Source organism: Pleurodeles waltl, chromosome 8 (genome assembly GCF_031143425.1).
Source record: "Pleurodeles waltl isolate 20211129_DDA chromosome 8, aPleWal1.hap1.20221129, whole genome shotgun sequence".
NCBI lineage: Eukaryota > Metazoa > Chordata > Amphibia > Caudata > Salamandridae > Pleurodeles > Pleurodeles waltl.
The window spans coordinates 454,673,359-454,688,986 of record NC_090447.1 but is presented as its reverse complement, the minus strand read 5'-3'; the positions used below and the strand labels follow the sequence as shown (position 1 = coordinate 454,688,986).

Below are 15,628 nucleotides of genomic sequence, written 5' to 3'. Positions count from 1 at the left end.
GGTCCTTGGTTCAATGCCCAAAGTAACACTGGCCCAGCAAGGATTAACTGAGCACTAATACAAGCAAGGAATGGTGGTACAACAGCCATAATAGAAATTAAGTTGGGCCCTCACAGCTCTGGGCCCAGTGACACTGTACCTGCAGCACTAATGAAACCTACTTCTCTGCCCACAACTCTGGGCCATCACTCTTAGGCCTGAGGCCTAAAGCAGGCTGTCTGACCCTTTAGGTAAAAAAACAGCGACACGTCCTACAGCTTACCCCTTGTTGCTTGAGACCTGTCCCCTGTGCAGCAAGGGGGACTTGGGCCCCAATGCCAACAAGGAAAATGGTTCAACACCCTCCTTTTTGCTAGTACAATTTCCTAAATTGGGGTGCAGTGGTCCCTCCCACCATTGTTCCAGTGCCAATTCACCTGTTGTACTAATGGCAGTGATAGAAAAAGGAGTCTAAATTTCTCAGCACCTTCTTCAGGAGACACCCTTGAGGTGGTGGTCAAGCTGTCTCTGTCCATTTGTAAATGAAAAGATGGGATCCCACATAGCAAATTAGTGCCCCCTTTTCTAGGGCATCTCTTTGACACCCTAGAAAAGATGGATTTTGCTCCGCTCTGCTTTTTCCGATGCTATTACTTTGAGGCCTCAGGGATCAGGGCGATCAGGGGTCTTTTTGATTTCTCCCTTCCACCTCATTGACTCACCTTAGAAGACATCTGCATGAAAAACGACATCAAAGTTAGCCATTGGTATGAAGACCAAGGTGTATTTAATGTTACAAAAATAGTTCCCTTATGTTTTGTTAAAAAACAAACATCCCTGAATTGTTAAAGGGCACCTGGAGTACTTGGAGGGTGCTGACTAAGAGTGGTCTCTAATGTACTTCATATAAGGATTCTCTTGAAGTATCATGATGACTAACATTTATTATTCGTGAGAGATAATGTAAGGATGCTAAGTTTTGGAAAGTGTCCTTTTAATGGACTTATAAAAATGTCTACACTCAGAATAGTTTAATTAGCTATTACTAATATGTATTTTTGACAAGCACTTGTTTTATCATAAATTCTAAATCATTGTCTGGCAGCCTATCCTATATTGTGTGTAATACAAGTTTAAACTAATGACTTAAATATTCACAGTGCTTTCTGTTACTTGGTGGCACCTCATGGCACTGTAGCTACACAAGTAACTATTCTGTACTGCGCCAAGAAGGATTCAAATCTGTGACTCTCTGGACTAAGAAACAGACATCTACAGTTATCGCATCAACCAATTATTGTTTCATAATGTAAACAAGTGCATTTCCCACCAAACAGTTAATTTGCATTTATTTTTCATTCAAGGTGTGTGCATTATTTTATATCCACTTGCTGTGTAGGTGAAAAAATAACAAAGTACTTATAGAATACATTTTGTTGATTTTAGCCATGTCTAAGCCAGTATTTTGTCCTACTATCAGTGCATACTTTAAACAAAAAATGTTAGAACAAAACACTTTCAAATGTGTTCTACAGTTGCCACAATGGTACCTAACTGATAATTAAAGTAAACAAAGACAGAAGAACATTGTTAAGAATTAATACCAACGGTTCATATAAAGTTCTACTTAATCATGTCTGGGCCTTTGCAGAATCATAAAATAGATAATAAACAGATGACCAAAATGTTTCTCTGTCAAAGATAGCAACCTTAAAATCAATCTATGAATGTAAATATGACAGCCTGGAAATGTCCACAAAACAAGTAAGTCCTTAGTGTGTTGCTCTTTCATATGAAAGCGAGTCTGCAAACCTGAAGTATACAAAAAGAATTCTGTAGTGTAAAATTAAACACATCAAAAAAGAAAAGTTAGATATGTGTTGCACAAAGATACTACAATCAGTTTAATACATGTCAGGTTTTTTATTTAAAGAAAAACACAACTAGGTGAGAATGAGGAGAAAATATGGGCTGGTCTATAATTAGCTAAGGAGTGCAGCAGATGAACATGTTGGTATGAATATCTAATTTTGCTTGTCACTGTTCTGCTTGGAAAACGAAGCAGAAGAAACAAAAGTAGCATTTCATTTTCGTTCTTTAAACAGCTGCATTTTGCGTGCCTATGCCATTTCTTCATAATAGGTGAGTGGGTGTGTCACAAGTCACCTAATATAAATAAATTAGAGACAGGTATTTATAAAGTGATTGCAGAATCCCCTGTATCATATAATGATATTATGTTTGAGATCAAGAAAGAGGGGAAAGATACTTACAAAATATCATGACAACATCAGTGGTCTTAAAAATAGCTTGATGTGTTTTTGTGATAAAAGAACCACATTGCCATGTGTCATTCTTTGAAGTTCTGAACTGACAGTAACCCTGTAAAGCTTGTCTCTGGGCCTGCCACGGCAGCCTGCATGTGCAATTTTAAACTGCCATTTCAACCTGCCAAAATCTGCTTTTTTGACAGACCTAATCCTTTCTTTTTGGTATCTATCGTCACCCCTCAGGCAGTCCTTATTGCTCAATAAGTCAGGGTGCATGGAATTTAAAACTGGGATATGTATAAATTAATGTCTTACACGCCCTGGCAGTAGAAAAAAAGGTTGTTTTTTACAGTTACAAGTATATCTCTCCCATAGGAAAGCACAGAGTTCCTTAATGACTTATAATGCTTATTTTCAGTTTGGGAGAAGCTAGAAACATCATTCAAGGACAGTTTAATAGTAATTTAAAGCCCAATTTAATGGTGAGATCATATTTTGCATTTCTATTTTGCAAAAGTGTTGGACATGGCCCTTCTCATGGAATTTCCCTATAATGTTTTGCTTTTTCGTCCCATTTTGTTTGCTCTTTTTGCGTGGCCTTAGGACTCTGGGCACTTTTCCACTGTACTGCAGTGGGAAAGTGTACATGCTTTTCCTACACATGCCAGGAAGGGGCGCTTACATGATTGGTTGAGGTGCTGCAGCAGTGCACTGTAAAAAGGTACACCACATACCCAGGGTGGGTACGGCCTTGACTACTGGTGGGATGCTGCACTGATTCTGCCACCCAACAGAATAGCCTGTCAAGCGTGTTAGGCCTGACAGCGCAGGCCTGTGGAGACAAAGTTGTGCTTGCACTCAGGGTGGCATTTTCCACTCCGTGGCCAACCATGAGTAGGCCTTACACTACCCATTGAGCATTCCCTAAAGGGGGAGCAGGTGGCAGGCAGGGGGCAGGGCAGGTACGCAAGGGTGTTCCATGCCCTGGCAGAGAAGAACCCCCACGTGGGTTTTCCCTACCCAAGAGATTGGTTCTTCCCATAGGTTTTTGCTGATTCTCTCTTGGTCGTCTTAGGCCCATGGGCATTTTCCCACTGTAAGTACAGTGGGAAAGCATGTGAGCCCTTCCTACATGTGTTAGGAAGTGGTGCTAACCAGTGTGTGCCCACTTATACAATGGTGTTTTAATATGTACTGAGCCTGCCACTGTAGGCCAGTGTGTGCGCACTTGCACAAGGGCGTTAAAACATACTGAGCCTGCCACTGTAAGCCAGTGTGTGTGCACTTGCATAATGGTGTTTTAATATGTACTGAGGCTGTCACAGCAGGCCTGTGTGGGCGCACTTGCACCTTTGGGTCTTCTCAAACTTGTGTCCAGCCTGCCCCTTCAGGCTTGTGCGTGTACCAGGGCACATGTGCCTAGGGAGTGAAGTATACCCATGTGTGTTTTCACTTCCAATAGCAGGAGCAGCCTCACAGTATCTCCTATGATTGAAATAATCTTGACAAACCCCTTCCTATGGTAAAGGTGGTTTTGTCAATAATCACTGAGAAATGCCACTTCTAGAAAGTGAACATTTCTCTGCCCTAAAATGCTTTGTGTGCCTTTTTAAATTCAACTCTATTCCACACTGGAGGCTGGGGAGCACATCTGTGCATTCCCCAGTGGCAGCTATAAACCTTGGGCACACAACTGGAATGACAGACCTCTGTCATTTGAGCGTCTGGCTAGATAGATTGGAGGAAGGTTTTGACACTAGGCCTCTCAGGGCTAGATCAGGGCCCCACTAACGATTAAGATCTGCATTCCAAAGCCCAATGGCAGACAGGACTGAAATGTAGGGGTGACATCTGTGGTTCAAAAAGGAACCCTCCGAACCTCCCCCAGCTTCAAAGGCATACTACAGTATAACTACTGGGGCCCACACTGCAGCAAAATAGAGATACACTTCAGGAACATGGGACGGAGACCCTGGACCACATGGTGCATGCTGCCAAAAGAATCTGTTGTGCACAAGGAGTAATTACTGCCCTAGGAAGGAACCGCGCACCCTTCCTGCATTGTGGTTGGCCAGGGAAAACTGGTTGCTGCTGTGTGGCACCTGGAAGTGTGCTCTCCAAGGGCTTGTTGGCTTGCCCCCAGTTCTCATTTGGAGGTCTCATGGACATCAAAGACCTCTTGCAAGAGATTTACACCTTCTACCTGTGTCATCTGGAGAGCGGTGCCCTCTTAAGTGCCTGCATTGCCTGCTGGACATCATCTGGTAGCAGTGGTGTGAGCGTGGAACTAAGTATTACAACTGGAGAATAGATTTGCCTGGTGCGGAGCCTTCAAAGTACTGCCCGTATTCAAGCAGTGTGGCCCTTCATCATGGGGCCACGACACGCATAAGCTTCTTGTCGGTAGTGAGTCAATTCACCAGTTGCTGGACCCCGCCTGGCCCACTTTTGCTGAACATGCCACATTTCTCTCACGCAACACCGACTGCATGCTCATTGTGTGTGGTGTCCGATTCACTGGTTGAGACACTCGGAGGTGGGGGTGTACCCAAAGCAGTGTCCCATTCTATCTTGTGCAGCCCTGCTGAACTTGTGTCTGTATATGTGTGACTGGATTGGTCTGGTGCAGCTCAAGTCATTGTGCACCAGACGTTGTTCCTCATTCCAGGGAGCTACTGGATTGTAACTCTTTGTTTGTGTCCGGATTTGTCTGGTGCGACTCTAGTCATCGTGCACCAGACGTTGTGCCTCACTCTAGGGAGGTACGGCATTGATAACTCTTTGTGAGCATCCAGATTTGTCTAGTGCCACTCAAGTCATCGTGCACCAGACGTTGTGCCTTATTCCAGGGTGGTATGGCATTGGTAACTCTTCGTGTGCAATTGGAATTGTCTGGTGCGACTCAAGTCATTGCAACCCATAGGTTGTGCCTCCCTCCAGAGAGGTACGGATTTGGTAACTCTTCGTGCGCAACCGGGACTACCGTCCGGGGGGACTCACGTCATCGGGCCCCAGATGTTGTGCACCCTACCAGGGAGGTGCGGAATTCATAACTATTTGTGTTTTGGAGTGCCTGGCTTGGCTGGGCACCACTGTGAACAGCGTGTGTCCCAAAGCAAACCCCCCATGCAGACTGGGGCCTGCACCACAAGGCAGGGTGGGGCGACCCCTAAGTGAACTTCCTGAGTGGTGGACAAACCTCCATTCGGCGACTGTTGCCTAATCAGTTGTTATCTCTTTCTTTCCCCAACCTTCACCCTGGGATCCTGATCATGGAGGGTTGGGGTAGTAGGAACTGGTTGGTGGGTGGAGGAAGGTTTAGACCCAAGGGGGTCTGCAAGGGCAGTGACCCCTATCCTGCCGGATATCAGTGCACCACATTAAGGTGCTGGGAGTGAGTATGTGCGTGTTACACTAGCCTGCCTGATATCTATGGCTCAGCGTAGCGGTGTGGAGTGAGTTAGTTGGAGTAATTGCTGGTGATTGACCACACCGCACGGCGGTGTTGACGTACATGTTGTTTCTTTGTCAGAGGACGATCATGGTGGACATTGGATTTACCTGTGCTGCTTAGGCCGCGGAGCACGTTAAAAGTGCTGCACTTCTCTGAATGTACACATTGCTGCTATCAATGTGAACTGGGGTGTAGCCTATAACTGTGTGATATTGAATTGGGGTAATCACTAGGGTGGGTCTTGTGCTGACAATGGTTTGGCACCTCATGAGGGTGCTGGGAGGGAAAGTATTATTTTTCTCACTTGTACATACCACTAATGTCATTTTACCACAATTGGGTCTAGTACTGCTAGTGATTTTACACCTTTTGTGGAGTCTCTTTTGTGACCCTCACTGTATTTGTTGTGTAGAAGTGCTGACCAGTGTTTTACACATTGCCCCTGTGATAAGCCTGACTGCTGTGTGCCAAGCTACCCAAGGGTGAGCGCAGGTTAGCCAGTGAGTGTAATCACCCACTCTTGATGGGAGTGGTAGATTCTGCCTGGCTACAGCCGTGCCTCAGCCAACCAGAGCATGTTGCCTCGAAAATTAAGCCAAATTTTTAAAATGTTGTCTTGCTCCGGTCTCAACCAAAAGGCCTCCCTGCCAGTGTCCAACTGTCACCTGACTACTGATGGCTTTCCTGTAGTGAGAACAGTGGGCAAAGAGGCCTGGATGTGAGGAGGGAGTTTCCCTCCTTGAAAATATAGCCTGGGAAGCTGTGTCCAGCCCTTTCCTAGACTTCAAATAATTCCAACCATGACACTGGCAGATGTATCTCACATGTAGGTCTGCCTCCCTTTTGTCTTTTTAGTCTGGCTAGCTCCAAACCCAATGGGAGGAGCAGCAGCCCAGTACTGGTTTAGAGGGTCAACAAAGGATTGAGCCTCACCCACATGCTTGCACTAGACATAAAAGAGGCATTCTGGAACTCTCCTCAGAACACTCCTTGACCTGTGAAGAATCAGATGAAGGACTGGCCTGCTGCTGAAAGACGACTGGCCTGCTTGTCTTGAATTCATGACCCTAGAAGTGTCACCAAGGGTCATTTGGCTGATTGCCTGTTTGACCCAGAGAGACACAACAAGCTTCTGGAGGCTGTCTAGAGGCTATAAAATCATGATTGAACTCTTGTACACTAAGATTACATAGGTTACACCCAATATCCTTCTTTAAAGACTTTGACAAATTGGCAGTTAATGATTTTGAAGTAAGGATAGTCGTGTGCAATAGCGACCAGAAATGCCTCATACCATGATTGATATGTTACCATGTTTGAAAAGACTCATTTCATCTACCTTTTGATAACTGTGCTGACATTTACTCTGTTAATAGATCATTACAAAATTCAAATTGACTAATATATTACATCATCGCAATACATGAATTTAAGGTTTATACATTTATCAGTCTTTTGATTTATTTAAAATTATTCACTCTAGAAAGAATGAAATGTCTGTTTTTGCTAGATAACAGGTCTCGTCATATTCACACACATTAGTAATGAATATTTATTAGCATCAGGTAACCTCTTCGGTGGTAAATTTGGTTTCATTTGGAGGTCGCAGAGCAGCTAACAGTGGGAAGATGCCCATTTCAAAGCAAATACCTTCACAACAGCTAGTATTTGAAATTCTTCATGCCAGTTTCAGTGGAGATGGCAAATATTGAATGAGTAAGGAGTCTGAACTATCCTCTTTTTAAGAGCAGTTTTATTAGTCAGTTTATGCCACCAAATGAACAGAAAGCTTCACCTGGCTAAATAGAATATCAGGGTTGGGCGCGGTGAAATATACTTAATATAATTATTAATGGAAGGTAATTGGGTTGAAAATTGCAGCAAAACTAAAGCTACAGAGTAGATGTAATGCCCCCTCTTCCTCCACTGCGATTCAATCACAGGAGCACACTAGAGAATACTTGACACTCCAATCCAAGCACACATATCCTTGATAATAACTACATAAGAGGACTCCCCCTGACAAATTAGATACTGTAGGCAGATTCTGTTCATGACAGCTGGGGAAGGCACTTACTTCTGCACATCCCTGTACCCAAGTCAGATTGTGAAAAACTGGATTAGTAACCAGGTGCCCTCAAGAAAGACGGCAAGAAGGAAAAAAGTGAAACCCCAACTGGAAATCTTTCAGAGACAGATGGCGTCGATGGCAGGAGAACCATGCCAGGAGATGAGTGAGAAATAATCAAGCATATTAAGAACTGAGTAGGGAAGAAATAGGAAAGGATAAAAATCAGGTAAACCTGCACCTGACACATCTTTCTAGGAGTACCACTGGGAATCTTTGTGATTTGTAAACAGAAAACAGCTGCCGTGGTAGGAATGTGTTTATGTATGCAGAGTTTCGACTGCAATGCTATTTACACAACTACATGTGAATTTTCAGACCGCTGTCAGATCTCAGACGTGTGGCTGCATTGCATATACTGCAATATGGGGTGTTGTGAAGGACCAGACACTGTGGAGGCCTTTCTTGTTCCCTTCTTGATCTCTATTTCCAGATTTCTAAAAGAGGTGATTCATTAAAAGTATGAGTTTATGTTTATTTTATTTTTATTGAGAATTCTATGAAGGGCTACAATCCTCCCTGCAATGGCCTCGCAGGTGGAAGGAGTATATTAAAGGGAGTGTGTGGTGCAATAATGTACACATGCTAGAACCCCCTGGTGTGGACCTGTTTGATTACTCAGCAAAGATGAGCAGTGTACTACGATGCCCTTTGGTTAATGTCTACAACGTGATGGCAAAATCTTGAAAAGTAGCAAGAGTCCTGATGGGAGTGATGGCCTGGAGGAGGATGGTAAAGGTGGTCTTTGGGATATGGAAGGCCAAGACAGAAGTGACTAGAAGGTAAAGTGAAGAGGCACATAAAGGATCCACTTGCTACATAGATGATTTTTTATGTTTGTGGCTGACAACGCAATTGTAGAGTTTGTGGTCAGACATATGTCCTTCTCCGTTTGGGTAAAACTGCTGTTAGCCTTCTGTAAAGATTTAACATGGAAAGCTAAAGGTACTGGTGGCAATCCATGGGACAACATCTGCAAAACCAGAACTCTGTCTTGCTTCAAATAATACTTGTTTGCAGGTCTGGACTGGGGACCTAAAGTAACAATGTTCAAATGCAATCACTTCATTGTACCCAGCAAGAATCATGAGCAAATCAATCCCTGTGCAGGTGTGTTTAAGGTGTGGACTGAAGGTTATCTCACAGGGACAATTTGAAAAAATGTGGACTCACTCCGTTTTTACGTCAAAGTTTGTCCCAAGACACATCCGAATTTTCTCCTTGCAGAAGAAAGGCCGAGACGCGCCCCTATGCATCCCTGCATCTTAGTTTATCCTACTATACTACTACATAGTCTTCCCTGGCCACCTGGCCCTCTAGCGCGTGGATTATTGCAAGCTGCCTCAATAGATGTGAGCAATCTGCTAATCTGTTTTCTTTTGATTTTCAGGAAACTGGGCCAGGAGACAACAGCTGTGTTGAAGAAATCTTGCGGGTAGGAGTATTTCTAAATTTTCTACAGCCTAGATAATACAATTGGCATCAGATGTCTGTGTAGAAACTACAAATAAAGGTTTTTGGTAGACAAATGCAATATTTTCTTTCAAGGTCTTACACTGGCAATGTAATTAAAAGTATTCTGCCTCCATGCTTGCAATCTCCATTAGAGATTATTTGTGGAAGAAAATAAATGGCAACTTGGGAACTTGACATGCTTTACACCAGATATTGGAAACATTTTTGAAGGCCTTCCAAAGACATGCAGCATAATTTAATAATACACCTCCGATAGGCCACTGAGTTCTACTGCTGCTTCTTGTAGATGAGGCTGCAATTAGTTCGTGGTAATCAGGAATTGTGGCCAGGTTGTCAGTAGAACCAGGCAAATGTTTTAATTCGTTGGCTGAAATGCACAAAATTCGTGAACCGAAATAATTGGAATTTGCACCGTTTCGTAATTTTCTGTGATTTCTTTTCACAGGAGACTGTTTTTTGTAGAAAATGTCTTGCCAAAGGGCATTTTCTGCTCGAACCAGTCACTGGTCAGCATCTCACATGACTTTTGTTATGGGGTAGGCCAATGAAATGTCAAAAATTCTGTATGTACATTGCTAGATGACAGACCATATGGAACAGCTGCCCATTAATTGAACCTGAGTCAAACATGTGCCGGAAGATCATATGTAACTGGCATGGGGAATGACTTGAAACATAGAACTGATCCTTTAAGTTAAATGCGCAAGCAGGTGATTAGTGCTGTGTGCTGCTACGAATACGCATTTTCTGGGGCTTGCCATATTCTGATTTTCTAACAGAAATACCCAAGGGTAGGTCGCTCCCCCTGCCGCTGCAGCTCCTCCAGCTCCTCCAGGTTCCTGAGACCTACCTCGCAGTAAGTACCCCCCACCTCCCAGCCCCACGCCCTGCCCCGCGCTACTCACCCTCTCTCCTGCTCCTGCTTCTTTTCTTCCTCTCTGTTCTTCCTCCTCGCTCCTCTTCTGTAATCTTCTTCTGTACTCTTCTTTTCCCCGTCTTCTCTCTTCATCTGTGTGCTTCTCAGCCTCTCCTGTCGCCTCTCTTCTTCTTCATCTTCTTCTGTGATCTTCTGCCTTCTGTTCTTCGTCTTCTGTATCTTCTTCTGTGATCTTCTGTCTTCTGCTTCTTCGTCCTCTGTCTTCTGTCTTCTGCTCTTCATCTTCTGTTATTCTGTTCTTCTGTTCTTCTGTCTTCTGTTCTTCTGCTTTCTTCGTCCTCCGTCTTCTGTTCTTCCCGCGCCTGCCCTCCTGCTCCTGTCTCATCTCCCTCCCTCACTCGCCTCCCCCTCTCTATCACCCCTATCTACCCCGTTCGCTATCTGCCTCCCTCACTCCTCCTATCTACCTATCTCTCTATCTCACTATCTATCTCCCTCACTCACCACCTCCTCCTATCTACCTATTTCTCTATCTCTCCACCTATTTCTCTATCTCTCCCCCCCTTCCCGCCACCCCCTCTGTTACCTATCTTCCTATCCTCTCACTCTACCTCTCACCCTCACCCACCTCTACAACCCCCCTCCCCTATCTTCCCAACCCTACTCCTATCTCTCTCCCTAATCTCCTAAACTTCCTAACACTCACCCCCCTCCACGCTTAAACCCCCCTCCCCCAGCTCTTCTCACTCTACCTGTCCCCCCCTCCCTCCCGCTTTCCCGCCGCGACCTCCTGCACGCCCCGCCCCCCAGCTCCCATTCGCCCCCAGCTGATCCCTCCCCCCTCCTCCTCCCTCGTATGGCGGCCGCTCTGTGCCCGTCCGCGCCTGGCCCGCGCCCTGCGCCACGACCCATGGTCCCCAGCTCTCCCAAACCCCACTGCTCCGCTACGACCCCACCACCCTCCACGGCCTCAACCCAGGGCGCTCCAACACCTGCTTCCAAGCTCACCCCAAATGCACCCATGGACCCTTCGCCTGCAACTCCTGCAAACGCATCTTCCACCACGCAACTACCACGACCACCAGCCCACGCGCCATCAACCACCTCAAGTGCATCCTGGTCAACGTTCGATCTGTCCACAAGCACGCCGTTGAACTCTGGGACCTCCTGGACTCCACAGCACCGGACGTCGCCTTCATCACGGAGACCTGGATGAACGCCTCTTCGGCCCCAGACATCGCCACTGCCATCCCCGAAGGCTACAAGATTTCCAGAAAAGACCGCACCAACCAAGTAGGAGGAGGTATCGCCATCGTCTTCAAAGACTCCATCAGCGTCACCACCTCCACCGAATACACCCCCCTCACCGCTGAACACCTGCATTTCCAGATTCGCACCGACCCCAGGACCACCCTTAGAGGATCCCTCGTCTACCGTCCCCCCGGACCGCGCGCCCCTTTCAGCGACTCCATCGCCGACTTCGTCTCCCCGCACGCCCTCGCCTCACCGGACTACATCCTCCTAGGCGACCTCAACTTCCATCTGGAACAAAACAACGACCCCAACACCACCGCCCTGCTCGACAACCTCGCCAACCTCGGCCTCAAGCAACTGGTGAACACCGCCACCCACATCGCCGGACACACGCTTGACCCTATCTTCTCCGCCAGCAAACACGTCTTCTTCAGCCACACCTCCGCTCTACACTGGACCGACCACAGCTGTGTACATTTCACATTCCGACACGAGACCCGCCACCTCCGCACTCAACCCATCCCTCGTCGACAGTGGAACAAAATCCCCGAAGAGCAACTCTTCTCCGCACTCGCCATCAACCAACCTACCCTCACCACCGACCCCAACGACGCAGCCCTCAGCCTCTCGAACTGGATCTCCAACTGCGCAGACAACCTTGCTCCCCTCAGACGCACGCATCAACAGGCCACCACCAAAAAACCTCTCTGGTTCTCTGACACCCTCAAAGAATCGAAGAAAACATGTCACGCCCTCGAGAAGGCCTGGCGCAAGGACCACACCGCCGACAACATGACCGCCGTCAAAAACGCAACCCGCGAACACCACGACCTGATCCGCGCAGCCAAAAGGAACTTTTTCACCGACAGACTGGACAAAAACAGCCACAACAGCAGAGAACTTTTCAGCATCGTCAAAGAGTTCTCCAACCCCAACGCCGTCACGCCCTCACAAGACTTGTGCAACTTCTCGCCACCTTCTTCCATCGCAAGATCAGCGACCTCCACAACAGCTTCGGACACTAGACCCAACCAAGCATCACCGAACCCACACCCCCGGCCATCACCCTCAACGACTGGACCCACATCAACACTGAAGAAACCAAAACCACCATGAACTCTATCCACTCTGGTGCCCCATGGGACCCCTGCCCTCACTTCATCTTCAATAAAGCCGACGACATCATCGCCCGCACCTCCAGGCTGTCATCAACTCTTCTTTTTCTTCTGCTACCTTCCCCGAAAGCTGGAAACACGCCGAAGTCAACGCCCTACTAAAGAAACCTACGGCTGACCCTAGCGACCTGAAAAACGTCTGCCCCATCTCGCTCCTCCCCTTCCCTGCCAAGGTAATAGAGAAGACTGTCAACAAACAGCTTACCACCTTCCTGGAAGACAACAACCTGCTCGACCCTTCACAAACCGGATTCCGAACCAACCACAGCACTGAAACCGCCCTCATCTCAGTCACAGACAACATCAGAACCCTGATGGACAACGGTGAAACAGTCACCCTCATCCTCCTCGACCTCTCGGCTGCCTTCGACACCGTCTGTCACCGCACCCTAATAACCCGCCTCCGCTCCACCGGGATCCAAGGCCAGGCCCTGGACTGGATTGCCTCCTTCCTCTCAAACCGATCTCAAAGAGTTTACCTCCCACCGTTTCGCTCAGACCCCACCGAGATCATCTGCGGCGTACCTCAAGGCTCATCGCTCAGCCCGACACTCTTCAATGTCTACATGAGCCAGCCCCTCACCGACATCGTACGCAAGCACGACATCATCATCACCTCCTACGCCGACGACACCCAACTTATACTCTCCCTCACCAAGGACCCTGCCAGCGCCAAGACCAACCTACAAGAGGGCATGAAGGACGTCGCAGATTGGATGAGGCTCAGCCGCCTAAAGCTGAACTCTGACAAAACGGAAGTCCTCATCCTCGGCAACACCCCGTCCGCTTGGGACGACTCCTGGTGGCCCACGGCCCTCGGCACCGCACCGACCCCCTCAGACCACGACCGCAACCTCGGCTTCATATTGGACCCTCTTCTCACCATGACCAAGCAAGTCAACGCCATGTCCTCCGCCTGCTTCCTCACCCTCCGCATGCTCCGCAAGATCTTCCGCTTGATCCCCGCCGACACTAGAAAAACCGTCACCCACGCCCTCGTCACGAGCCGCCTGGACTAAGGCAACACCCTCTATGCTGGGACCACCGCTAAACTCCAAAAACGCCTGCAACGTATTCAAAACGCCTCGGCCCGCCTCATCCTCGACGTACCCCACAACAGCCATATCTCTGCACACCTGAGACACCTGCATTGGCTCCCAGTCAGCAAAAGGATCACCTTCCGACTTCTCACCCACGCACACAAAGCCCTCCACAACAAGGGACCGGAATACCTCAACCGTCGCCTCAGCTTCTACGCCCCCACCCGTCTCCTCCGTTCCTCTGGCCTCGCGGTCGCTGCCGTCCCTCGTATCCGCCGCTCCACGGCGGGTGGGAGGTCCTTCTCCTTCCTGGCAGCCAAGACCTGGAACACCCTCCCCATCAGCCTCAGGACCACCCAGGACCACTCTGCATTCCGGAGACTCCTCAAAACCTGGCTTTTCGAGCAGCAGTAACCCCCCCTTCCTCCTAGCGCCTTGAGACCCGCACGAGTGAGTAGCGCGCTTTATAAATGTTAATGATTTGATTTGATTTGAAATATAGAATGAAAACTGCATTTGTAAGATGCCCAGTCTTGTTATATTTATTTAATTTGCTGTGCAAAGATTCACGCTGTAATTCAAAAGTAGTTTTACTCCAGGATTTCTTACATTGCATTAAAATTAAAATAAAAAGAAGAATGTAACCTTGGTAGTGGAACTGGTGTTTATGTAAAGTCCTTCAGTACCTTCGGGTCAAGTAGTTCACGCTATATACAAAGTCACTTAACTGTGCAGCTGACTCCGCTATCAAGAGTAGAACCTACACACCCTGGAACACTCGCCACATCCACCATCCTCCCTCAGGTCAGGCAGACGTGCAGACCCAGGCACAGCATCTTGTCATACACAATGAAAACATCACACGGATTCCACTCTATTGTCTTTCTACGATGACCAAGGTATTTCTAAGATGACTATTTTCTTACTTAGATGACTGACATCTTTCTAAAATAGCTAAGATGTTTCAAACATGACTAAGGTTTCGTAAAATTATCATTTTTTACTTATATGACTAACGTCTTTCTAATGTGCCCAAAGTATTTGTAAATTGAATACATTTCTAAGAAAAATTGGGTAGTTCTAAAATGATGATCACGTATCCAAGTTGACTGAGGTATTTTCAAGTTCTGGGGCCTCAGTCAAGGACTGCGGCAGGTGGAAGCTATGGATAACTAGAAAAGCCAGGCTTGGCTAGCCACCAGCCAGGTTGGAATCACTAATGTGATAGGCTTATTAGCAAAAACTGTGTTGGGGCCGGGGTCCACTTCTAGGGCACTTGTTGCAAGAGGCTAGCACACAGTTATTGACAGGACTGCTATTGTTAGGCACACTAAACAACTCATACACTGTGACAAACGATTCGCTTTCAGAAATATGCATTAAACCCATATAACCTTTGTAGTAGCATCCACAGAGCTGGTAACCACCACCCACATAAATTCCTGAGCTTGCATTTGCTAAAATGGTATTTAATTCTTAATATCCACCTAAGGGGTGATTGCACATTAAAATGCAAATTCTTCTGAAACCTTTCCTCTTGTACAGGATCAGGCAGGAAATGTGTCATTACTGTAGTGCCCTTTTCCAAGTACAATATAATACATGGGATTCTGTAATCCCTATATAAATATAATTTTTTTATAATCAGTGGCTTGTGATGCACCCAGTTGCCGATTATCAAAAAAAGACTCGAACTCTACTATTATAAGTTATTACAGTTGACTTCTGACATCACAGTGCCTGCTGCCACAGCCAGCAGCCCAGTTGAAAGGAAGGCCAGGTCACGGAGCAGCTGGTTAAAGCACCGAAAATAAAACCTTGCTTTTCTTTCTGCTGCTTTATTTTTCTAGCTTACAATAACAAGCAGAAAGATCATGTTTATCTTTGGCACTGTAGATAGAGAAAAGCTAGAATTGTTCTGAATGATTCAACACACTCAGAGCTACTGCAGCTTTAAAAAAAAAAAAAAAAACTG

General features: G+C 46.7%; 1 protein-coding gene across 1 annotated transcript in view; it reads left to right on the top strand.

Annotated features, from left to right (window-relative positions):
- Nucleotides 1-15,628, top strand: part of AFF3 (ALF transcription elongation factor 3) — a 2,012,018-nt gene that overhangs the window by 979,632 nt on the left and 1,016,758 nt on the right. Inside the window, exon 4 of the mRNA XM_069204392.1 lies at nucleotides 9,222-9,266. Coding sequence (XP_069060493.1) covers nucleotides 9,222-9,266 — 45 coding nt within the window. The remainder of the gene's footprint in view (nucleotides 1-9,221; nucleotides 9,267-15,628) is intronic.